Below are 26,590 nucleotides of genomic sequence, written 5' to 3'. Positions count from 1 at the left end.
ACGTGCAGAGGAGTTTGATGTGAGAGGTGAATTCTTGCTGAAATTAATAATTGTATCTCAGACTTTTATACCTTGAAACTTCCATCAAACAACAGAACCTTCACACCTTTCAGGTGAATTTAACAACTGGAAGAAAAGCTGTCGTTAATGTGAAGATTTTGGGCTGGCCAATACAGCTCAGGATCTCTTTTTTCAATTGTTTCAGAGAAACAAAGTAAATAATACATAAAATGTCAAAAATATTCATAAATGGATTTTTTTAAGTGGAAAAATATAATCCCATTTCGTATTTTTTTTTGATCTATAAGAACAAAGGGTGGATAAAATGTGCCATTTAGGGGTAATGGTTTTCTAACCTGTGAGATAAGAACTGCCCATAAAGAAGATTCAGTCCAAAGTGATAAGACGAAAACTGAGATAGAGAGATGACAACCTACACCTGCATCTTCGGCAATACTGAAGGAGGGAAATGCTCTAAGCCCAAAGAACTTCCCTGAAGGCAGGATGCTCCTTTCCACCTGAACTCTGGAAAAGGGATGTGCTCTCATTTCTATTTATTGTCTCCTTCAGAGGGAAGGGCTGTTCCCTCTTCTTGCCTGTACCATTGCACCCATGAAGAGTTTCACAGTCTGAGATAAAGTAATTACTCAAATTGAAGTTGGAAAATAGTAAATCTGCTGCTGAAATCAATACAATGCAAAGGCAACACTTTTATGTAGAACGTTTTTATTATTACATTGAGAGTGTCTGTTAAATTAACCTGGGCAGCCCCAGAACTTTCCCAAAGAATAAATCTTTTTCTTACATTACACACAGTAAAAGGAGAAGGGAAACAAACTCATACCTTTATTTTCTGTTGAGGAGACAAATATTTCAGCTACCAATTTTTAAGTACGGTAAGGTATGCATGCCATATGGAATAATAAGATATTAAAATTATCTGTAATTCTTTTTTATGGGATATTTCATGATTAGCAACATCTGCTGGGGAGTCCTGTTGTGGGGTGAGGAGCATGGCTGGGAGGTATTTTTCCGATTGGTGATTTCTTGCAATTAACATTTGCTCTAGTTCTCTTTCTTGCCATTTTTGCAGACTTGGAGTAGCTGGCTATGAGGCATTTATGAGTTGCCCTGGTTCCAGGCTCTTCCAGCAAGTGGTGTTTGAGGGAGCCAAGAAGCAGAGCTGGAAAAGCAGTATTGCACTCTGTGGCATTTCCCCTTCATGTGTTTATGAAGCGTGGTGGGGGAGGAAATCCCAAGCAGATCATCAGTGTTAAAGCTGAGGGCTCAAAGGGCATGTGGGCAGGAATGCAGGGCTGCTTTGGGGGTGCTGAGCTCTGTGTGTGCAAGCAGAGGAGACAGAGATCATTGTGGACCACAGCTTTGTGGCTGAGATTTGCATTTTCCTTTGCCATCTGCCAGACAGGCTTTGAAGATGACCAAAAAACTCTCCAGGTATAAAAAGTGCACCTACACATATGTGTGTCCAAATGAATGTGCACACTCACACACACAAACCTGGAAACTCCTGGGGGAAACAAGACTGACTCTGTCTTTCATAAGCCCTTTGTCCAGCTGCTAATGCCACGGCCAGACTGCCCCTAAGGCTGCTGTGCTTCCACGTTCCCACAGGTATTTGCCAAACCCAGGGCACTCTGGCTGCTTGCACTGTGCTCTTTGCTGTGCTTATGGGTGGATTTTTTTCAGCTGAGGTACCCCTTTTAAGCGACACAGAAGAATTAATTCCTTTTGCTCCGGTGATGCAAAAGCAGTGAAACATGATTCAGAACTTGGGCTGGAATCCTTAGGTCTGTTTTAGTCTCAGGGATTTGGGCCTTAATCCTTAATATGTTATGCAATAGAAAAATAGAGAATGAAGATATGAAAGGATGAAATAAATGTTCAGCTATTTTCTCCATTGTCTAGAAGCACCTCTAATATCAATAGAAAAGCAGAGTTTGTATCTCGTGCACAAAAATTAGGGGTGTTGATTTAGAAAACTCTGGATTTTTGATAGCTAGTGATTCTTCTGACAAAACTCTCCTTTTCCTGTCTATTTTCTGTTCATGATTTTTTTCAGAGTTTATTATAATTGGTTGCAGCATTTCTACAGTTTTTCCTCTGCTGCTCCCAAAATCATAATTCGCACCACTGAATTGGTAAATAGCCTTTTCTGCTAAGTGGTCAGATGCATTGTTCACTGACTGAACAATTTGGGATTCCTCTACGTACTCAGCACTTATGTGCACACACATGCATGAACACACACACACACACATACACACACATACTCAAATGAATATACAATTTACTGTTAAAAAAAACGCCACAGTGCCAAATCCAGCACCAGGTATGTTTTAAAGCACCTTCCTCCCTTGCCTCAGTGGGGTTCTGAAGCATGGGTTTAGATGATCTACGTTCAAGTGATAGAACCAAGAAAAATGTGTCATTATTAAATTAAATAGGGCTTTGTCTTGCCTTGGATTCCACTGAGGACAAATATATGTTCCTTTCAAAAAAACCAACCAACCAAAAAAAAAAAAAAAAAAACCAAAAAAAACCCCCACCAAACAACACCAAGCAGCAGAAGCAAAATCATGTGCAAATAATGGAAGAATCATTCCAGACTGTTTGGGAGGACAGCTCCAGGAAGCAGGGAATACATTCACAGGAATTGTTTGCTGCTGATCTCCACAATGCCCTTTGTCTTCTGCAAATGTTATTGCAATTAAACGGTGCCTCAGCCAAATGAAGCATGTCAGAGAGTGCTTATTTATGAGGAAATTTGGAATGAATAATATGTGGCATAATTTCTGAAGGCTGACTGTTATGAAACCTCTTCCTTTTACAGTAAGGCTTCATGTCTGTAATATTCTCTTACTGGCCAGTCAAAGCATGAACTTATTTCCCCAGTTAGAAAAGCAGCACTTTTCAGCACTTACACATCAGCGTGTGAGCATAAGAACAAAATATTTATGTATTTCTTATAGAAAACCCAAAGGATGAATCAAGGGTTTGCCTGAAACAAGGATCTACCTGGGCGTCCACCAAACTCCCTTCTTTTCCTGTCACAGAATGTGCCTCCAAGCCAGGACCAAAATCAAATTCTCAGGACTAATGATGTTTTTTCACCGGTTAGCACGGAACTAGAAAGCGGATTCCACAAGAGGGAGCCAGAAAACGAACAATCTTTCTTGAAGCGGGCTATTAAACTCTTTTACAGAATAAAGTGGTGGGCGTGCTACATTGTGTCCTTGATCAGCCGGAGCGGGCGGCCGAGCTGCTGCTCCTCCGCCACTATGAGGGCTGCTTCTTGTAGGGGAGCATCAAGTCGTTCTTCAGGGCTTTGTAGAGATTGACAAAGGATTCAGCCCAAGTGTCTTTCTGGTGCCCCTGGGACTGGGCAGCTCTGTAGGCCGTGTAGACCATGGTCAGCACTGTCCTTTCAAAGTCTTCTCTCTTGAGGACCCTCGGGTAGGAGGACAGCCTGCTGCTCAGCCTGCGGATCTCTGTGATGCTCTTGGGGATAATCTCGTTGCAGATGGTGTTGAACTCGGCAGCCTTCCTCAGGGAAGCCAGCTCCTCATCTTTGATGGAAATCCTCTGACCTTTGTCAATGTCGAGCTCAGCTAAAAGAAACTGGTGCAAAATCAGAACACAGAAAGCTGTTTATTTTCTCCAAAAGACTGCAGACAGAGTACATGTGAATTAGTAATATGTCATCAGGTCTTTAATTTTTTGTCAAACAGAGACAGTTTGCACTGTCTGGAGGTGGGGAAAACCAGAAAGCTTCTATGTGCTCCCACCCTTCCGATGAACTATCACACAGCCACGGGTTTACTGCTGGGATGAATCAAAGTGACACAAAGCCAGATAATGGATAACCCCAATATGGACAGTACCCCCAGTCCAGGTTAAGGCTTAAGGTTGTCATACTGAACCTCATAAAGCAGGACCACATCCTCCAGCGAGTTTTGTAACACTGGGTTGAGGAAAGCAGCTGAGGACCTCTTGAATCGCTGAGCAGCTGGGAAAAGCACAGCTGGAAGACAGTAACGGGGAAAGAGAGGTTCTATAAGGTGACTGACAAGAAGAAGCACTTTTCAATAGTAGAGTCAAGTAAAAAACTGCCTCTTGCAAAGCCTTATGTACAGTATGGCCTTTCACTGTAAATGAGATATGTGTCAGGGACTGCTTTGAACCTGATCTACCAGGGATGGAGGTTAGCTGTTTGTCCTGGATCCAGAGGGTGCTAACACAGGGTGCTTTGTTATCCAAGCCTGGGGCTCTGAGTTGCAGCCCCAGAGGTGAAATGTTAGAGGTGTTTCACCTCTAACATTTCCTCTAACATTGTCTGAAACACAGGTCCTTTTCCTGCATCTGCAAGGGGAAATCAGTACTGATACTCAACCAAACCTACTTTTTCTGATCCATTCTTCTATTGTCATGCTTCTGAGAGCCTGCATTTCTCCTGGTTTCAATTATCTAAAAGTTGATCTCCTCTTATTCATTAGAGACAGATCCACCAGAGAGTAATCAGCTCATCTGTCCTGGGCATTTACACTTGGAAGGAGTGAGTCACTCCAGATGTCTATGTCTCTTCACTGAGCCTGTTACCAGCTTAGACAAGATAGCTACATCCAGTGAGGTGAATCCCAGCTTAGAGTGACTTTAATACTTTGCAGTGTCATCACTGGAAAAAACAGGGCCTGCTACCATCAGGTATCTGTTCACCACTGCAAAGTGCAGAACAGATATTGTCTCAGGGAAATGAGACAGAAAAACATATGTACAGTCCCTGAACTCAGCACCCCAGTGAAGCAGAGCATTTGTAGAATCAATGACCTAGACAGTCCAGGTATAGAAAACATCTGATGCTGCCTTAGAGAAGACCCAAATGCTTTGAGTTATTAATCAGGTTACTAACCATCCACGTACTGTTAAAAAGTCTAAATTACTTTCAGAGCAGAAGGGAAAAACACTCCTTAGTGTTTTGTTTTTATATTATTATTTGCATATTATTTAGATATTGATGCTTGGGAAATCATAATTTGAATTGGTTGGATTTTTTGTAATATTTGTAATAATATTTTGTAATAAAGGGCTTTTTTTAGCTTGTGGTTATGTGACTGTTGGTATGTTTCCCATAAACTTCACTTCTCAATTTTAACTCTCTTTACCAATAGATAAATTGGGAAACCAAGAAAAAAAGGAAACAAATCCCCCACATTTTGAAAAACATTATGATTCCCCTGTCAAAATTAAGATTTTTTTAGAGTTATGATCAACATGTAACAGAACATGTAGCTTACTTTGAATTTCTGGAAAGTTTCAACCCACCCTTTCTCTACCAGATTTTTTTCCCATGAAACATTTTTATGAAATCAGTTTTGTCTGGTTTTGCCAAAGTTCTTGCAATGGTTTTTACATGCTGCCTGTAAATAACCTGAACATCATTTAAAGCTCTTTCTTCTAGGTATAAAAAAACAAACCAAACCAAATCAAACAAACAAACAAACAAACAAAAACCAACAAAAAACCCCAACAAATAAACGAACAAACAAAAAACCACCACAAAACCCCCCAAAAAACAAGAATGCTGGAGCAACTGTAGTCATTTTATGGAAAATCATCAGAGAATTTGACCCTTTGGGGTTACACAAGCAGATTATAAATTCGCAGTTTCTTCCAGGCTCTGTACCCTAAATGCAGCCCTGCTTCCTGCATCATTGGCAACTGCTGACATTGTTATAGTTTGGCTTGTTAATGATATTTAAATTCTACCAAAGTAAGAAGAGAGAAACCAGAGTCTCAGAACCTTTATTATCCTGCATATGAAAAATGAATCAGGGTAGTGCTAGGTATGAAGCAATTAATGCTTGACGCAGCAAAGGGTATTTTGGCCTTAAATTAGCTTGGGAATAGGTAAAATACTTTGTTGCATTGCAGTAAATACACTGTAGGTAGCTACAGCAGTTAGGATGGGTTTCAGGCAGAGCTGCTCCATCTCTGGTGCTTCCTTCTCTCGCTCAGAGTTTTGCTGAGGCGTGCTGGAGCTTCTCCATTTTTCACTCTTGACAATTCAAGAATGCAACTGAGTGCATGTGAAGCAGTTGAAACTTCAAGCACTAATTGCTGAGTAATTAAAACTTTTATTACCGGGCAATTAAAACTCTAATTACTTAGCAGCTGGCAGAAATCCAGTCCATAATGATGACTATCCATTTTTATCTCTTTTAGCTTTTAGATGCCCTTTTGGTGAAAACAGCATCAGAGCACGGAGTACCTCTACATATGCAGATGGTTTACATCTCAAATATCCCCTGAGCCGTGGAAAAGTGTCTATGGCATTTTGCTTCAATGCTGTCATGCTTCTTGTCATCACACTGATTGCTTTTATCTTTCAATCCAAGCAGAGATTCCCACCTTGGAGCTGAGCTGGAAGCCACCAGCTTCAGCCCATCACCACTCACCCAGAAAAGCCTCAGCAAAGGACTCACACAAAAATGAATGCCATAACATCGATTCAGTACTGGCCCACTTGCTGAGTCACAAGTAACACCTCAGAAAGAACAGGTTTGTTAGGAGATTCAAGGGGACAAGGGCTGGGGCTGCTCTATCGTGAGAAGGGATTTTTTATGTGTATCAGAAGCATGCCAGCCTCTGCAGCACTGACTCCCTTGTCTCATTATCTCGTTCCCAAAACATATTAAAATTTGTCACAGTTCCTGGAGACTCTACTCATAAAGTCTTTCAGAGCTCGTTTGCATTTCTCATGGTTATCTGATTTTCCTGATCTGCATTTTATTCAGTCCTTCCCTTTCTCTTTCTTCCTGCTCAGCAGTCAAATCCTTCCACCGTCACTCCCTCCACAGTCCTCTCCATGAATTCACAAGTTCCTCCAAGTCTGTATGAACATTTGGAGCAAGCTCTGATTTTCATTGTACTGACTTAAGACACGTGTCAGTTGAGCACAAAAGCTGAGATATAGAAAGGTTTTCAGTCAGTTTCTGCATTTAATGATTGCAAATTCCATTTGAAACTTTTTGCTGACTTTTACTTCTTCCTGCATTTACTTCCATCTCTGACATGAGTTGTCTGGGGACATCAAAGAACAGTAGAAGAGTTAATTTCGAACATTTTACTAATTTGTTTCCCAGGGGACTTCTCTACAAAGCTATCAGGCAATTGGAGATACAGAGTGATGTGCATGACTATGTTGATGTTGCAGCCAATCATTTTGATGGCAGTAGCCATGAACATCTAAGCAGCAGAGATCTCCAATTAGTATTGACAGAGAAAGCCCAGCCCAGTGATCTCTGAAGTCAGTAGAGAGTCTCCTATTGATTTATTGGTTTTATTTCTCTTACATATGGGTTAAGACATCTCAATGTAGATACAGGTACTTCTGTCCTAAGGTCTGGCCAGTCGTGTAACAAAAAAAACCTTATGATTTGCAGAGATGAGTTAGGAAAAAAAAGCTTTTCATTATCCTTACTGAAAACATTTTCTATTATATATCTGTGTACTGCCACACTCATCCTCTTCCAAATCCCTTCTTGAGAGGGGCCTGAAGCCTCTTCCTTGCTGCCTGCTCAGGGCTGGAGCAGAGAGAGCAGAGTATCTGAGCACAGCCAGCCCCTCCCTGCCTGACCCTGCCTGGCCTCACCCTGTGCCCTGGAGGGCACCACTGCCTCTGCCTGAAGAATGCAGGCAGCCCACACATCTCCTGCTAAGCATCGTTAAAAGTGCCCGTCCAAACTGGAGAAATCTCTATTTTCTGGTTGCTGCAGGAGCCCATCCAGTCTCCTACAGCTCTGCTGACTCAATTCCATTCTCCTTCAAGACTTCCCAGGCTCTTAAACAAAAATAAAGCCACGTTTGCCAACTCATTGTCCTGCTTCTATCTATTTAGCTGATGCATCTTTATGGTTTAAACATAACATCACATTTGAGGCTGACAATAGCTTCATTTTAAAGATGTTTTCATCTCTCTTTAGAGATTCTGCCAGAATCTTCTGCACTTCATTAGCAGCGTGGTAAATATTTGTGATCTTCTCCCAGGTTTCCCCTGCAGTTTGATTGGTGAGGGTACAGATGTTTAGTTTTGCTTTCCAGTTCATGCATCTGTTCATTATTTCCCAGTTGCTTCCTGTGATGTGTTTGCTCAATAAGCACAGAGCATAACTGCAGGAGTTCTCAGTTTTTTGTGCATCATCAATGCCCTTTTCTTCCCCTATGAAAAGGTATGAAGCACAATTTGGGCCCTGTGCAGACCATTGCTCCAAAACAAGTACAGCCCCCCAGGGCTCTAGGACATGAACAGTTTAATTGGGGTTATGGCTCAAAAGGAATTATTTTGATTGTCATCAGAGGCATGGAAAAGAGTTATCTCTGTGCTTCAGAAGGATACCTTTCATGAAGGACAGGAGGAGCAGAGGAACAAGAAGGATTTGATTCTTCCAGAGGGATTCAAGTTTTTGCCAAAGAGAACAAACTCAGCACTGTCCACAAAATGATTGTATGGGCAGATACATTAGCCATTATAAGGAATGCCATGTAACAAATGATGAGTGATCCAGGCTGACTGAATCTGCTTTGTTGCGCAGACTGCTGGGCAGTTCCTAGAAGCTGTTGGTTTGGATTTTAGGGCAAATGCCTGAAATGCTCACAAGAGGATTCTTTACTGAGTGGGTGACTGCACACTGGAGCAGATTGTCCACAGGGGTTGTGGAATCTCCCCCACTGGAGATATTTAAGAATTGTCTGAACACAATCCTGTGCCATGTGCTCTGGGATGACCCTGCCTGAGCAGGGAGGTAGGAGCAGGTGATCCACAGTGCTCCCTTCCAACCTGGCCTGCTCTGTCTGGATGATTCCATACCTGTTCATGGGAAGCTTAGGTCTGAACTCACCTTGACCATGCTGTGCAGAAGAGGAGAGGACATGAGTGTCAAAGTTTGTAGACACTTGAAAAAAGCTTTTGCTTCATGTTTCTCTTTGATAACATTACTTCTGAGGGCTTGCACACAGACCAGAAGAATCTCTCACACATAAAGGATTTTATTTCTGTCTAGGGACACTTTGGTGGGTCCATGTTGAGTTGCTTCAGTGCTGGCATAGCAATTCACTGTTCTCTATTTCCTGCTTCAGGCTAACAGGGAAATACCCTTGAAAATACCTGTTGTTACCATTCTGCAGTGGTGCCAAAAGCATCACTTACATCAGGGTGGAGGGGTGTTGACCTGTGACAGGTGTGTCAGGCAGTGAAAGTGGCAACGTAAATCACAAAAAAGGCAGGATTATTAAAGGATTAATGTGTTTTATGCATTTCACTCTTTGTCTTGTGCTTGGCTCATCCCCAGAAGGATGCATCTTCACCATCTGCAAGGTGTTTGTACTGTCCTGAGCCTGCAGCTGTTGCCAGGGCAGAATGTGAGCTTTGGCAACACTCCCTGACTTTTTGCCTTTCTGTATCAAAACTGCTATATTAGAAATCATTGAACACTGTCCCAGTGCAGGAGAAATTGACAGAGTGGGGATTTGGAGGAAGAATAAGGGCAATAAAATAAGGAAAACACACACAAAATCCTAGAAAGACAAGAAAAAAAAAGCTGCAATGCTACAGCTTAGCATCTGAAACTTGTGTCTGGATTTGCAGTTATTCATAAGTAATACATAAGTAACTTCTATTTTACATTCCAACTTTGATACATTTAAATCTTCATCATTGGGGGATTAAATCCTAATGCCCCTTAGGAGAGCACAGCAGTGAGATGGAGAAAACTTTTTCATTACAAAACAACGCGCATTAGCACGTTTAAAAGCAGCGACCAAGAGAATATGCCTCTGTTTTCTCTCAGTTCATATCCTTGCTATCAGCTCCTAAGGCTTAATTTAATTCCTGACTGTTGACTAAAGTGAGAATGGACATTAGCATCATCTCTAGTTATTAAAAAAATGATTAAAGGAAAAGGAAATCTTTGTTTTGAAAAGTTCTGTCAATAAGGATGTAGGAAGTAGATCTGCCTACAAAAGTTGTTTACAGGCAATACTGTGTTTAGGAAAAAAATCAGTTTTAAACACTTTAAATTAATAGCAGATTGTATTCAGTTCTGTAGTGCAACACATTATGAGGTTTTTTCAAAGTTATTTTTACTAATTTATCTCCTTTTTCAGGAACAAACACATTCCAAAAGAGCATATCAGTTGCATAAAACAGAACCCATTCCTACATAAACTTCTGCACTTCATAAATGGCCTGAGATGTGTGAGATTAGATTAATGTGCACCAGAGTTCCCATACAAAAAACTGGAGTGGTAATAGCCTGTCTCGCTACTTGGTACGACTAAGAAATGTAAAGGTGTGTCAGAAACACCAAAAAACCATTATGCTTGCAGAAATTGATATTGGTAGAGAAGAAAATGGTCATCTGAGCCTGTGTTTGTTAGAGGTGGAGGATATTTGCATTTATGACTTAAGTGAAATGGTTTCGAAGATATTACTAGCACCGACCAATGAAAATTTTCTGAGAATTTATTCCCTCATATGGAATTTCCATTATGCAGCATTTTCACCTGTTCCCAGGCTGAAACAATGTATGCTGAGTTATTTATTCTTCCCTTGGTGCGATAAGGAGGGGTCCCCCCCTGGAATTATTTATGCTTATAATGAAAAATTCCAGTCAGCCAGGAGAGGCCTTTAATATGCTGGAGCAAAGTCACTGCAGAAGGTGTAAACAGAAAAAATGCACCCAGAGAAACTGAAGGAAAGAAGAAGTGAAATACATTACTTCCTTGTCCTTCAGTTTGCTGCTATATTATCACAAACTGGGAATAGACTATGGCAAAAACTCTATAAGGGAAGGGCAGCAATAAAGGAAAGAAATATCAACCCTGCTCCACAAGTCTAATGTGTAGGCATTAAATAATTGTGGTGGCACAGTTAATTTCAGGCAAAGTCAGGAAATGGAGTGGTACTCTCTATTCCTGTCTTAACTGGAGATCCACCTCTCTTTCCCTATCTGTGTTGCTCACAACGGTCCTGATCCAAGGGAAGAACATTAAGCAGTCCTAATTAAACACATTTGAAATAGTTTCTTACACATGAACAAGTGAAGGGATACAACGACCATCCAATCTACTTCCACTTCTTCCAGGAGGCAGCAGAGAAGGGAGTGAGGGAAGGAAGGAAGGAAGGAAGGAAGGAAGGAAGGAAGGAAGGAAGGAAGGAAGGAAGGAAGGAAGGAAGGAAGGAAGGAAGGAAGGAAGGAAGGAAGGAAGGAAGGAAGGAAGGAAGGAAGGAAGGAAGGAAGGAAGGAAGGAAGGAAGGAAGGAAGGAAGGAAGGAAGGAAGGAAGGAATATAGCAGAGTGCTTGTGTTTTGGTGGTGAGCTGTGGGGATGCACCCGAGGAGGGGAATGCAGCAGAATGGAGCAGAACAGAGCAGAATGGAGCAGAATGGAGCAGAATGGAGCAGACTGGAGCAGAACGGAGCAGAACGGAGCAGAACGGAGCAGAATGGAGCAGAATGGAGCAGAGCAGAGCAGAGTGGAGCAGAATGGAGCAGAATGGAGCAGAATGGAGCAGAATGGAGCAACTGCCTCTGCTGTTGGGCAATGGAGAGAGAGCAAAGGAAACCAGAGCTCTGCCTCACAGGAAAAGACAAAATTACAGCAGCTCCAAGAGCTTGCTGCATGGTGCTATTACTGCTCTGGAAGGAAACACCTTCAACACCAAATTACCTTCACCAGTTCTTTACCCTTTTTATACTGACATCGCAGAGCCCAAAGGGTGGGCTGAGGTCTTGCACCCCACCTCCCAGGTATGTATTTCCTCAGAGCCGAGTCCCTGGGCTCGGAGAAAATGTATTCACTGGGTAGTTAGGAAAGTTCCTTGGTGTCTGGCAGGCAGAGGTGACTGCTTGGCCAGGGTTTTGCTGAGTCTGACCTCGCCCACCGAGCTGCAGCTGTGAGGGGCAGCTCCTGCCTCTTTCCCTTTGTGCCAACACCACTTTGTGTGGCTGCCACAGGCAGCTAAGCCAGGAATCTGCCTGGTGCTGGATGAAAGGGAAAAGCAAACAAACAAAAAACAACCCAAAAAACCCCTGGTAGTTTTCAGCTGTCTCACTTCACAAGACATCTGCTATGCCAGCAGCATTTCTACACGTGAGAAACTCCCAGTGCAGTTGTGCTCTAACTGTTCTTTGCGTATCTGGTGGTGATTCAAGTCCTCAGATGACCTAAGGATGGAAATCAGCCCTGTGAGGAAAGGCAGAAGCCCTTCCTCAGGCCTTCACACCCTTGATCTGACCACCAGATGGATAAGATCCTTTTTCTCTTTTTGTTGATCGCCACCTCAACAAGGGGAGTCATTGCTCCTGCTAGAGGTGATGGTTGGCTGCAGGACCATTAGCTGCCAAACACTTCTTCCCCTTCTATGCTTGCACCCCACTGAGCTTTTAACTCAGAAAGAAATTCAACTGGCAGAAAGAATATGTAAAATCTTTTTCCCAGACTGGATGAAGAGAAAATAATCAAAGGTCCAGTTTGAACCACAGACCTAGCAGGGAGTAGTATGAAATTTTATTTTATGATCACGTGGCAGCTCAGAAATGCCAGGGACCCTGGAATTATTCACTTAAGCCATCTGTGAATGGTTTCAACTGGCAAATAAATTCAAGGGTCTGACAGTGGATCTAGGAGCAGTCTCAGATCTCATTGCCAACTATTAATATTTTATTCATGTAGGAACTGCTCACACACATGAAACAACAAGGTACTCCTCATCCTCAAAAAGTATGAATATCACAGAATTGAGGAGGAATAGACATTAGATTGACCATTTCTTCTCACTCCATTTAGAAACAACCAGAAATGTCTTCCCTTTTCCTTCAGATCCCCATCCAAATTGAAATAAATTGTTAGGAAGTGAATACATAAATACCAGTTTTCTGCTTCCTCTGCTCTGGGATTTCATTTGCTCTTCAAAAGCAGGGAAACCCCAGCTGCCTTTCCAGCTGTTTATTGAGCTCCAAATGTCAGTGCACCTGCTGGGGTTTTCTTAATGACATGAATATGTCCTGGATGAGAAAGAGTATAAATCAGCTTTGCCCAGGAATCAAAAAGAATGAGGATACTGGCTCCTTTTTGTAAAGAAATGTGTAATTTTTTGGAGGCAATGCCTTTTGAAATCATAGTGTGAATTCTAGTAGTGTCAATAAAGATAAGAAGTCTAAGAAAGGGACTCAAGGTCTGAAGATGGATTTGGGTTTTTCTCTGAACTGGACTTGTACAGTTGCTTTGCTACATGAGCAGACCATGAAGGATGGGAAGCTGGGCTGTATGCCTGTGTACAGAGAGTCAAGGCAAACACATGTTTCTGCTGAAAAAGTGAATGAGGATCAGCATGGGAAGATATCTATTCTGTGAAGTACACACCTGCATGTGTGTCTGGGCCCCCTCATTATGTTAATGTCTGCATCTCTGTGGAAATAATATTAAAATATTAGTGAAGGCTGAAATATAATCCTTCACTAAATCTGATCAGTGGATTTCAATGTGTGCAGATGCAATGTTGGGCCAAGACAGCCTTTGTGATATTGCCATAAACATAGCACAGAAATATAAAGGATGAATATAAAGAGCAGCCCTGTGATGCTGCTCTGCTGGCAGCCAGGTCACAGAGGACCCTGTGCTGTGACAGACACACCTGGGATCACAGAGGAGACAAGAAAGGTGGAGTCAGGGTTACAGAAATCTTACAGCCAGCAGAATAACCCAAATATCCTGTTTCCTGAGGAGAGAGACCTGAAAGGCACAAAATGCTGACGGCTATGCCTGAAGTTGATGGAAATTCAAAACTTCTCTTTCAATGCTGCAGTTCTTGTCTCTACAGGTGCCATCTCTCAGTGCCTCACAGCCCAGGAGGACCCTGCCAATTTGTCACGTGTATTTGATTCAGTGCTCTTTTTCCGTAATGTACGTCCTCTTCTGGAGCCACTTGAGCTGAACTTGTGAAATAGATTTTGGCTTATGGGAAAAAATAATGTAAGTAAATTTTAAGGAAAAAATGACCTCATCTTCTAAATTTAGGACGAATAAATTTAGACAAAGGGAGGAAGGACTCATTTCCAATTAAAGCTTCTAACATGCTGCTGACTGAAACCAGCTGGGAGTCAGATCTTTGGTTTAACTCTGTGTGTGAGGACTGTGTGTTGAAGGCATTATTACTGTGGAGAAACACTTTAAATAAGATACTGTGATAATCATCATAAATCTCATCCTGTTTCCTACATTTGGGATTTCTTACTAGTTCAGAGACTCTGAAGCTTGCATAATGACATGAGCTTACTTAGAAAGGTTTTCTGGCATGTGGGTTAAATCCTGCTAGAGAAAAATCTTCTGGTCAGTCTGCTGTCTTTTGCTTTGGCCTACAGAATCACTCCTTGCCAAAGGTGGACTTCAGCATGTGATTTATCTGCATGACAGATCTTCCTCAGCTTGCTAGTGATGGTGATCTTCCAGGTAAGGTTATAGACACCACCTGGTTATGAATATGTGATTGATACCCACCTTACATCATCTTCATATGATTTCTTTTTGTCAAGTAATCACTGTCTGAGATGCTGGAACTCAGTAGTCATTTGTAGGAGTAGATTGCCATTTAGTATGGCCACAAAACAAGACAGGGACTACTTTTCTCCTTATTTATAATTCCAAACGCTAGCCCCAGTAATCTTTAAGTTCTGCTTTGACCTCTGAGTGCCAAAGATTAAGGATGGATGAAGGAGAATGAAAACTAGCTCATCATGGCTGAGCTCCTTGGATTAGTAGCTGTTAACCATTGAGTTGGGTGGCAGAGACAGGCTGCCATGAGCACGCTGATTTGTTGTGAAAGGAACACTCAGAAGGTGATTTATAACTTTGTCTAAATAATACACGTGTTAATTTGTCAGCAAAAGCACCCACAGGGAAATACATCGAGCTTTGAAAGCAGCTCAGTAAACCACACAATGTTCCAGCAGTTGCTCCCAGTTGGAATTGCAATGAGAAGGACTGGCACTCCTTCCCACCTCAGCAGGCAGACATCCAGGGGGAGACGAGCTCCAGCCCCAGGTCCAGCAGCATTCACATGCAGAGGAATCAGGGATGATATATCTGTTTCTCTGAGAGCTTGCATCTTGGTTGATAGCATGAATTTAACCAGGAGGGAAAAGCTCCTGGGAGAACATCATAGATGAGGTGAAAAGCCAGCTGGACATGACACACATTTCTACCTTTAACCATGAAAATAGAAAGGGAGAATTTAAGACATGCAACAAGTTGGTTACACTGCCAAATTTGTGCAAGCAGAAACTGTTATAAATATTGGGGAATTAATTAGGTTTTTTAGAAAGATATCCTGTATAAAAATAGACTGTATCAAATGCCTCCGCGAAATAAAAAGTGTGCTGCAACTACAAGCCACTTGAAGGAATAGGAGACCCATTCATCTGCAGTACAAAGGAGAGTGTCCCAACCAGGAGATGGGTCCTCTCTGGAGATGGGACTGTCAACGACCCGGTGACCATCACCTGATTGGGATCTTTTCTACATCGGACTAGTGGGTGTATGAATGCCAAGTTCCTGTAAATCTAACCAGGAGCCCCAACACTGCCTGGAAAACCATTCACCAGACCATCAGAGGGAAAGAGAAAAAAATTAATTTGAAACACCAACAGAGTGGACAATGGAATGAGGCAACTTTTGCCTCTGGCAAGAAAAACTGTATAAAACTGGACTGTTTGTGGGCAGAATTTGTGGAACAGGGAGGATACGGCACGCTGTCAGATCTGAGGTTCACCCAGCATTGATCCTGGGATCCATGCTGTCTGATTGATTCTGGCTTTTTCCATAAATTATATTTTGCAAAATTCATCAATAAATTGGTATTTTGATGAAATTGGACTCGTTATTTACAGCAGAAATGGAGCTCTTTACCTTGATGGTGATATTTTACTTCAGAGTCCCTCTATGTTCCTTTGGAGGATCTAAGTGCACATGTTTTTCGGCTCTGGCATTCGCTTTGGCTGGAGCACACTGGCTGTGAGCAGCACGCACAAGGGGTGGGGCTGATAGATTGATGGGCTATGGCACATGCAGTTAGTCATTCAGGGTTTGAAGGGTAGCCAGAAATTCCCAGCAAGTGTCCAGAAGCCTCCTCCCAAAATACAGCTTCTGGCTAGAAAAGGAGCATCTTTCTAGGGAAGTGCAATTTGTTATGGTATCCCTAACACTCAGGTATTTACCAGGCAGATTCTTCAAAACCAGACTTCATCAGCTGAGGCCCATAGCACTTTCCTGCTGTGAACATGGAAAATGCAGCCCCTTGGCAACACTACTCCCCAGTCTGTGTGACCGCCCTGTCTGTCTCAGTCTCACTGCTAAACATCTCCATCCTGCTCTCTGCCCTCCTGCAGGATTCCCTCCATCCCTAACATGCAGCAGTGGCCAGGCCTCGGCCAGGTGGCTGCTGTCTTCCCTCAGAGCAGTGGGATGGTTTTAGGGAAGAGATCAGATGCTGTGCTGCCCATTCATTCCCCCCTGGCTTTTCCCAGATGTCCTGTGTGTCGACAGGGCCACATCATCATCATCCTTCTGCTGGGGAGCCTAACAGGGCAGACACACCATGTCCCCTGCCACTTGGGCCTAACTGGAGCTGATAGATCTCATTTCTTTTGTTGAATGCATCTGATTTATGCGATGGGACAGCCCAGTGTGGAAAAAGCTTTGGATAGTTTTCTATCCTCATTTCTTTGTGAGGACCCAGCTGAGCTTTATGTTTGCTAAGTACAAGTCGGGGTTGGACAGCCCCTTTGAGTTCTGTCTGTTAAAAAACCTGACAGTAGAAAGCAACAGAGCAAGTAGTGTATACATTTTTATCATTAGACAATTACATCCCAAAATTTCTGCCAAATTGGAGCAGTAATCCCTGAAAACAGAAGTTGCTACAACTATGAAAAATGGATGGTTTCACTCAACACATGCTGTCATATATTAGGAGGTCCACAAGTAGTGTTTGACTGGAAATGGAATTTGTTCAGTGCCAAGCCATGAATAATTACAGTAAATAAAAAATGAATCATGTTTTAAACATCTTTTATTTTAAAAGGGTGCTTAAAACATGAAGAGTCCCCTGAGACATAAAATCTGTGCCTAATAAATAAATTCAATAAACAATTTGTGTTTTTTCAGAGCCAAGCACAAACAAAAAACTAATGTAATGGCTGTTAGCATTATTCCTGCATTTCCAGGAAGGAAAATGAGGGCTTTGAATACTTGATCCATTCCTCCAGGGATTGATAGAGAGCCACAGGGACTTGTGCAGTTGTGGTGCTGCTTCTTATGACTGATGTTAATGGGAAATGCTGTAGCTTCAAAGTCCTGTAAAACTGCAAGATTCCTGCAGCTTCTGTGGAATAAAACAGGCTGTTTCTTGGGCAGTGGCAAGAGCCTTTTTGCATACCTACATAGCGTAGAAGATCAAAGGGAGGGGTCAAAAAAAGTGAAGACATTCTGACACAGTGATGATTCAGTAGCAGTAACTTTAATTTTTATACTGTGACTAGAAGTCAACTGCCCAGACTAGAAGCTCTCAATATCCTAGTAGGATGACAGGCTGTTGGGGACTCTAAGTGAACTTGAGACCTGCTTGCACAAGAGAAAGGCAGAGCCAGCTCCAAAGAAAAGCAACCATTCCAAGAGCCTGAGAGGCAGATGGGTAAGATGATGACCAGCTGGGACAGATGGGTATCTGCTGAAGTGTGGGTACAAATGGATGCTTACTGTGCTGACAAGGGAGGCAATGCTACTCTAATCTTGATGTGGTGCACTTTGATACTTCCCATCCATATTTATTGGTTTTCTCTCTCTCTGCACCTTTCCTTTATCTTCATTTTTCCTCTCCTATTTTCGCAAATGATTTTCAATATTTCATTTCATCAAATACCCTTTTCATTTTTACCTCCAGCTTTTTCCGTGTTCTTTCTCAGCATATCTGTCCTTTGCCTTTGTCTCTGTCTCCCTCTTTGTGGCTCAAATTATCCCTGCCAGACTGGAAAGTCTCTACTCTTCCCAAGACAGAGAAGAGATTAGAAGCATCAAGTCCTTTAGTGGCACACCACCACCTGCCAAATGGATGGAGATTATTAAATCCTGATTTTCTGGCTTGCAGCAGATATCCACATCCAGTCCAGTGCAGTTTACTCTCTTTACAATTAGGCAGAACCTATAAAACCTATTTGAAATGCTCTGCTTCCCCTGTGCCAGGGGGTGAGGGGGCCAGGCAGGCCTTGAGGAAGTCCTTGTGAATTTGGGTCACCGATGTGAGATTGAAGCACAGCACTGTCCTTCCACTGCCCCATTTCCTCCCAAATGTCCTCTGAGCACTGAACAACTTATTTTTCCCTTTCTCAGCATCTTTTTTTCAGCTACCCACCTGGCTCCTCTAGAGCAGAAGGAGACTCAGTGGTTTGGAGCTTGGCTCCTGGCTGGTGACCTGTTTCCCTGTGGCCAGGCAGGAATTTCCAGAGGATGAGTGGTATGCAGGCTGCTCTCAGAGGAACTGAGGGTCTGCCAAACCTAACCAGCAAATGAGGCCAGGAAAGGCCTCACATATGCTTTCACCAGAGGAAAGGAATGTTTGTGAAAACTGGGAGCAGTGGAGCTTATTTAACTTTGCCTCTCTCCTCCTCACATTCTGAGCCTACAGCCTGACACTGAGGCTGTGCTGTAACAAGTTCTGTGCTAGCAGAAGTGGAGACAGGTTATTGCTGCAGCCTGGAGCATCTCAGGGAGGGCAAGGGGAGTTCCTGGCTGAGGCTTGGTGGCTGAGTAGGCATGGGAACACCATAGCTGGTGGTGCAGATTTGGGCTGGTTTAATGTCTCTGAATGAGCAAGTGTGCTGTAGGGGATATATCATAAATTTGCCATAGCAACTCTCAAATTAAGCAGCATTTGGGTGTAATGAGAGACAGGTACAATAGACATACAGGATCTCTGACCTGGTTTTCTGTCCTCCCAGTTAGAGAGAAAACATAGATGATATAGATGACAATGCCCTTGGGTAGTTTTGTTTTTGTTAAGTAACAGGTGTCATTTGCAGCTTATTCTCAAGTTGCCCTTTTTTTCCTTTTAATGATACTTTGATACATTTTCCCCTTTGCTTCCCAGTATCAGCTCTCTGTACAGCTGACCTGTACCACCGTCACCTCTGCCAATGCCATTTTGCTGAAAACCCCTTTAAATAACAAATAACCCATTTGGGCTGGAAGATTCTAAAAAAGCAAGGAAACAAAATTGCAGAGAATGAATTGTGGCCTCACTCCTGAGAGCGGAACAAAAAATACTGTTGACTTTTATCATGCTGGATTGCACACTGAAGTGCTTTTGAAGTCAAAGCAAGGGCCAGGCTTGTCCCCTTCAAACCTGAACACAGAGCTCCCTGTGTTGCTTCGTCAGGTTCATGTACCCAGCTGGCTTCTCTGCATCTTGGATGGAGTCAGCTCCCCTCAGCAGAGCCACTGTGCTGCAGGGACGTTCACAGAGCCCTGGCTGTGCCTGTGGCAATCACCAGTTTCTCCTGCAGCACCCTGGGCTTGTCCTGTGGGTCCTGCCCTGCCTTGAACCCAGCACAGGCACTGTGTGCAAAGTTAATTGCTGCCCCACTCAGCTCTTTACCTCAGCAATTTCCATCTTGCCTGTCACCATCTGAACAATCAGGGCCTCTGCAGCCTGATGATGTTCATTAAGGCCTGCTGACTTCCCTTTCAATTAGATTGCACTGTGCAGTGCTTCTGACAGGATTCCTTTCTGCGTGAGGAGTCATTACACTCCTGCTGAATTTGGCATTATCCACCCCGGGAAAACAAGAAAAAGCACTTTATGCTTCAGAAACAGAATTTAAAAAAAAATAATCACAGCTATTAACAATACACAGGACTAGACACACGCACACAGAGCCATCCTGAAGAGATTTGGGGCAAGAGATTTAATGACTCTGTTCCTCACGACAAAAAAGAATGCTAATATTTCCTCTCCTTAATTACACTGAAAGTCCTCTGGAGAAGGACAGCTTATTTTTCATTCTGTGTGCTTGCATAATGCCAGGTACCATTGAGGAGTCTGGGCCCAGCAGTCGAGTATAAGGTAACCAGGAGGGGACTGACAGTGTTTTACAGTCTTTGCATGAGTTATTTCATCCATCACAGAGCTGCCTCACTTATGGAAGAGAACACTGGCTGATCCACAGGCGCTAAGAGCAGTGAGATGGTTGTTAGAGGTGAGGTGAAGTGAGCTATTTCCAGGTGAAGGTGGAAGAAAGGACTTAAAGGGCAGGAGGTGCTTCCCAGATGAACTTTGGCTGGGGCAGGAGGACCTTTGTGCAAACTGATCCAGATCCCAGGACAGCTCCATTCCTGGAACTGGGACAAAGAGGTGTGACACTACAGCATGCAAGGATTCTGAAAAAGATGAACAAAGTGGCAGCAAATGTCTAACTGACTTGCCAGTCCTCAGTACTGGGATGGAACTGGGATCACCAGGAAGATTCTACAGGTGCCACTCTCAGCAAATAGATCTCATTTGGTCTAGGAGATGTCAAAGAGAAAACAGCTTTACTTCATGTGTTTTCCTCTAGTTGTTTACTAAGGTTTCCTCAAAATTGTCTAGTTTCTCTCTCTTTTTAACTTTTACTGTGTGAGCTGTAACTTTTAGCCATTTTTTAGCTGTTTCCTGTGGTGAATAACGTCTCAGAATCGCTTAGATCCTTCCTTCCTAACAGCATAACTGCTTTTATAGAGTACAAAATCATCTGTGAACTAAACTAAAGTGCAAAAACTTCCATAATCTATCTTCTCTCTGATCTCATCAGAGTTTAGCATCTTTGCCCTAGAAGAGATTAGAAACTTTAATTTTGTTTTATTTTTTTAAAGCATCCTTTGCATTGCTTTCGGGTTCAGCTATCCACTGTGAATTCTGATTTAGGGATCATCCTCCATGCAGGTTAAATTAATTAAGTCTGGTCCTAAAGGAGCATTTGGGGAATCAGGACACGCTAGAATGGATTTTGATTACAGTCACAGCCCTACCTTACTGAATATTTATCCTACCATGGTTAAAATCCATTCAGAGACTCTGATATTCCAGCTACCCCTGCAACACGAAGCAGCTTTACTAATAACTAATCTCTTTCCAGACCTTCTTTAGGAGATGCCTTCACCTCCTTACAGACAGAGTTTCAATATTTAGTGCAGAAATGATTTGCATCAGGGGACTCTGGCCCACAAACATACACTCCCAGGAACTGGGCAGAGTCACGGAACATACTCTGGGAAGGTGGGGACAAACCTCTGCAGCAGATCAGTCATCCCTTTTGGAGCTCCAGTGAGGTTGTTGGAATGGGCCCAACAAGCAGGGAAATTGGGGCAATTGAGGTAGCTTTCCAAGTGATCATATGAGAGCCAGAGAAAAGGAAAATACTGCATTTTCCTCATATTTACACAGCCAGGCTTAGACAGAATTGGCACTACTCCATATTTCATTTCATATTTGCACTGCACATTTTAAGAATTGGATAACAATGTCTTTATAGAAATTAGAGGAAGTTGGATTGATATTACAATTTAAAAATTTCTGGTAGCTGGTCCAGCTGATGTAACTTCTTTTTACACTTGGAACAGATCTCTGGAAACCTTGTCACATATCAAATAACACAGACCATAACCTGGTTTACTGAAGGACCACTGGCTACATAAATGTGTATGCATTCAACCATTTGTGTTGCAATTACAGGCTGTGTTCAGGCCACATTCCCTTTGCTCATGCTCTCCAAGCCAAAAATGTCACACAAGAGTCACTGTCAGTGGTGGAATCCCAGAAGGTGCTCAGGCAGGGAGTGCCTGGCTGTAGGGATGCAACGTGAGATGCAGAAGGGAAGAGAGGGAAATAGGATGAAAAGGAGTGAGGATAAAGGGCATGGTCTCATTTCTGGGGCACTCCATCTTTGCATACGCAGCAGAGATCACCAGCAGCCAAATGACCACAGAGATCAGGATATGTTAATCAGGGTTGCCTTACAAAAGTACCGGCTGTCTTTCTAGCAACAGCCAGTCTCTCTTTCGCTTCTACACAGTTGTCCCTCTCTTGGCACTGGAGAGCTGCCAGCCTGCTCCAGCTAAGTCCACACGCAGAAGTAGCAGGCAAAATGTGCTCAGGCAGGAGCTGCTCCATCAGACCCACCAACTGAGCTCCCACCACACCAGGGCAAATGCTAAGAGTTAGCAATCTTGTGGGGAAATCAAGGAGGATGGGCTTTCTGTTCTTTCAAGCATTTCCTTCTGCACAAAACCTATAAGGGGAGCCGACTGTTCCCCTGGTGCTCTCAAACAGCCATTTGACTTCCAGCAGCCACTAGAGATTGGGTAAAAAAATAATGCTCACGGACTAGACAGATCTGGATGGAACTGTAATGCTGCCTTTGAGCTGTGGAAGGAACAGCACTCCCCAAAAGCATGGAACCTCTGTGGTGCTGATATATCCTTTTGACACTGATGAGTGGAACGCATTCTACCTTCTTATTTTGTGTCTTTTAACATCTCCTTTTCCAGCCTCCACTGAGGGGTGAACTTACCCTTGCAGCTGCCTCTGCACTGACCAAAAGCCACAACCATAAGAAATGTGCATCTTCCCTCCCTGAGTAAACACACAGCAAGAAGGCTACTGTTTGTGTGTCCCATTTATTAGAATCAGGCAGCGTTTACAGCAAATAAGCTCCAGCCAGTGAGATGCACTAATAAAAATTGCCTTAGGCTTTCTCCTCAGGGAACAGAAAACTCTTGTAATGCTCATAAGGCTGGCTTCTGCTCTCAAGTCAATTGGTACTCCTTAAAATTTGATAGAAGCAACTGGCAAGCAGTGACACTGGTTGCTATAGCTGCATGGAAGGGGTTTTTTTTGCTTATTTTTCTTGTTAAAACCAGGATTTGTTCCTTGGTTTCTTCAGAAGAAACATCTCTTAAGATCTGGAATTCTTATTTGGAACTCGAAGAATTTATATGACCTCACCTCTGCCATTGCATAGGGAATAATACTTAGTCAGTAAAGATTTTAATAAACTTTTTTTCATTACCTTTTTCCCTAGACAGCAGCTTCACAAAATCTGGGAGGATACTTCCATGCAGCTAAGCCACAGAAAGCTCAAGGAAACTTGAGGTGATTACAAGAACATTATTTCTTCACAATTCAGGATCTTTTCTTTGTTATTTTAAACACACCCATCCTAGGGACTAAGTTTTGCCTGTGACTTCTGGACCCATGTCCACAGCTCAGTCAAGGCAGGCTGAAGAGTCTGTGTGAGATTTTTAATGCAAAGGGCTGAGGCAGTTTAAAAAGAAAAAGGAATGAATAAAGCCCTCTGTTTTCCTGCCAGAAATGCTTTTGTTTTTTTTCCCCCCACTGATTGATGCCTCCAAGCAAAGGGAAAAGGAAGGTGGCAGCTGGGAGTTCCCAGTCAGCACAAGTGTACTCATCTTTTCTCATGTCTGAGTTTGTCTTGAGCCAAAGCTTGAAAGATTGGTCTCAAGGGTTGGGGATCCCAGGCTGCCCCAGAGCTTCCCAGTGGAAAGATGGTCAAAGCCAGACATCGTTGTATACAATACTGACTGCTCATTCCTACTGCAAACAACAACCGCTGGCAATTAAGGCAAGACCTTTCCCCTACTGTTTTGTAAACAAGCTGGATGACAAGTCAACATGGAGACTATACACAGATCTGTCTTTCATTTCCGTCAGACCAGATGCGGATCTGTCTTTGCCTTTTCATTGCAAATCTCAAATCAGGACTCGGATAAGACTTAAATGACTGAGGTTTAACTTAAACAAGACTCACTTGTAATTCTTGGAGGGAGGGAAGAGCTCTGAATGTGCAGAAGAATGTGTCATTTGCCAGCACTCAAATTTTGTCTTAGGTTTCTAAGCAATTCAAAAATTAAGACAGTGCTTGGACCCTCAAGATCCTGCAGATTTGTTGGGTTGACACTCAGTTCAAGGGAGTGGAGGTTCACTGAAGTAGTTGTTACTGAAGGAGTTGTGCCTCCAAAACATCTTTAGAGCAGAAGAGTCCCAGTGGTTGTGAAAAGAAATCTGGTTTCCCCCTCAGAAAATGCCTGCACACACTATTTGTGACAACTGAATTCCTTATCACAACAGGGAGTGAATCTTCTCTTCCCTCTGCAGTCTCCAAAAATAAGCGCTAGAGCTTCCAGCTTGAAAAAAACCTGCTTTCCCAAAAGCCACAAGAGAGTTCTGATGTTTTTTTTTTTTTTTAAATATTCATGGTGATTAGCATTGAACTTTATTAGTTGCATGAATTCTTTTTAGGGTTGTGACATTGTTTAATTAAAATAAGTGTGCTAGCAAAAGTGAAGGGCATCCTGAAATTACATAGTGATTATTACATGAAATTGAACTCCCTTTTCTTTTATTAAATTTTTTTTTCCATTTCTTAGGCAAGGTGACATCATTCTTCCAAAGGGTGGGGGTGTGTTTTTCATTAATATATACAGATCTAGTTCTGATTTTCTCACATTTTTTTGTCATCCCTGGAACAACCAGTTCTTACCCACAGAATTACAGGATGTTATGACAAATATTTGTGCTACTTCCTGTCTTATACCAGAAGAGAAAAGTAAGGTACATGCAGGTACAATGACCCGTGCAATATCAGCCAAGAGACTGATGAAAAAGTTGTGGCAAGAACCTGCCAGTCATTCCCAGGTCAATGCCCTACCAGTGAGCTCCCACTAACAGGGATTTTTGAAAGGAAAAATTAAGCATTGTAATGATAAATTAAGCATTTGTACAGCCTGAGCCAGACTGTGTAGCTCTTCATTAATTCCCTCAACCATTCCCTCTCCTACAAAATCAAAACCAAACCCAAATGGCAGACTGGATTGGTACCAGCTGTGATGAGGAAGACATGGGTGACTGAAGTAGGGAGGAAGGCAATTGAATGCTCTATTTCTTCAGCAGACTCTGGTTCCTTTAAATATCTGTGAATCTCTGTATCAGAAGCAAAGAAATCTTTTGGGAGGTGTTTCCTTTCTCCACTTCCAGCAGCTACTGAACCAGTGCCAAATACCAGAGGAGAGAATAAAACCAAAAAAGGGAAAGGACATCATCACTAGCTTTGAAGCAAGCATCTCCTATGCAACCCAATAGTCCCCAAACAATCCATATGCTACTGCCACACTTAAAAAAATTACGAATATGTCACGACTGTGTATTGTCACATTGGCAGCTGAAGCCTGGTAACACATCAGGTCGCTTTCTCTATGTTATCTGTGCTCCTCTGTTAGGGTAGAGTAGCAGCATTCCCAGGCACCTTTCACAACCTAGGCATTCTTTGCTTCACTATTGTCAGGTATCTTCCTGCTAGAGCAGATTATGCTACATGTGACTGCACAGGCTCTCACTTTAAGGTTGCATAAGCTATATTTTTTTTGTTAATGCAAGAGAAAAATTAGAAAGAAGAGGAGGGAAAGTGCAGGAATGTAATTCTGCTTCTTGGGCTATTTTATATATTTTTATTATATTAGAATACATATATAATTTTACCTTTTTACACTTATTTATGGGTATCTTTTTTATTTATCTATATACTTTTAGCTGACCTATTTAACAGAAAAAGAATTCCAGAGTTGGGAGGGAAAAAAAAAATAATTGTGTGTATATATATGTGTGTGTATATATATACACACATGTATAATGCAGTACAATTTCAGACCAAATCTACAATTCATATTTTTTCTCTTAAATAGTTTTTCAGGTTGAAATCTTACCTCTGCTCCATCTGTGGGTCAAAGTGGCATGAGCACTGTAATAGAACAGCAGCAGCACCAAAGTCTTCCAAAGCATCCTTCTCTTTAAAATACGTATATCTAGCTGTACAGTAGCTTTTTTATTCCCCCAGCTCCTTTCTTTTCAGGAATAAATAATGGCTTTTCCTCTTCCCCCTCCCCCTTTGTAGAAGAACCTGTCTGTTCTTCTGAGTAGAGCTGAAGTCAGCGCACAGCTCCTCTCCCAAACCAAGTCTCCTCGGGATAGGAAACTTACTTTCACAGACAGACTTTGTTTTTATCCACATCTGGAATGACTCATAGTGCATGTGAGTTTGCTGGCAGCTGGGTGAATAAATATCATTACATTTTTGTAGTTGAGTTTCATTTGTTATATGGGCCAGTTGGAATTTATTTCCGTCCAATAAACAGCCACAAGTAACTTCATTAAAAGAGACTCTGGAATTGCAGCTACTCCTCTGTAACACAGGGGGCTACACACTAACCCTTGTCCAAGGTGAATCTCTCCTCTGGAATGATGGACAGCCGCCCTTGGATGCTTAACTCAGGGAGTGGGGCATGTGCTCTGAAAGAACATTTTGCTACTGTGATTCATATAATCGCTCCTTTGTTAAGAACACATCATGCTGCCTTTAGGTTTCAGCTCTAGGCAAGACAAGTCCTGGCCTTTTCCTCCATTTGGCCAGTATGGAAGGT

General features: G+C 42.5%; 1 protein-coding gene across 1 annotated transcript; it reads right to left on the bottom strand.

The window, feature by feature from the left end:
- Nucleotides 1–3,212: 3,212 nt before the first annotated feature.
- FAM180A (family with sequence similarity 180 member A) lies at nt 3,213–26,255 on the bottom strand. Its single transcript, XM_066318523.1, has 3 exons — nt 25,877–26,255; nt 3,942–4,042; nt 3,213–3,639 (listed from the first exon to the last, which is right to left on the bottom strand). The coding sequence occupies exons 1-3, from the start codon at nt 25,950–25,952 to the stop codon at nt 3,298–3,300; spliced, it is 519 nt and encodes a 172-aa protein (XP_066174620.1). The 5' UTR covers nt 25,953–26,255; the 3' UTR covers nt 3,213–3,297.
- Between the last annotated feature and the right edge of the window lie 335 nt (nt 26,256–26,590).

This window comes from Sylvia atricapilla, chromosome 5 (genome assembly GCF_009819655.1).
Source record: "Sylvia atricapilla isolate bSylAtr1 chromosome 5, bSylAtr1.pri, whole genome shotgun sequence".
NCBI lineage: Eukaryota > Metazoa > Chordata > Aves > Passeriformes > Sylviidae > Sylvia > Sylvia atricapilla.
The sequence above is the reverse complement of the archived record's forward strand: the minus strand, read 5'-3'. Positions and strand labels throughout refer to the sequence as shown.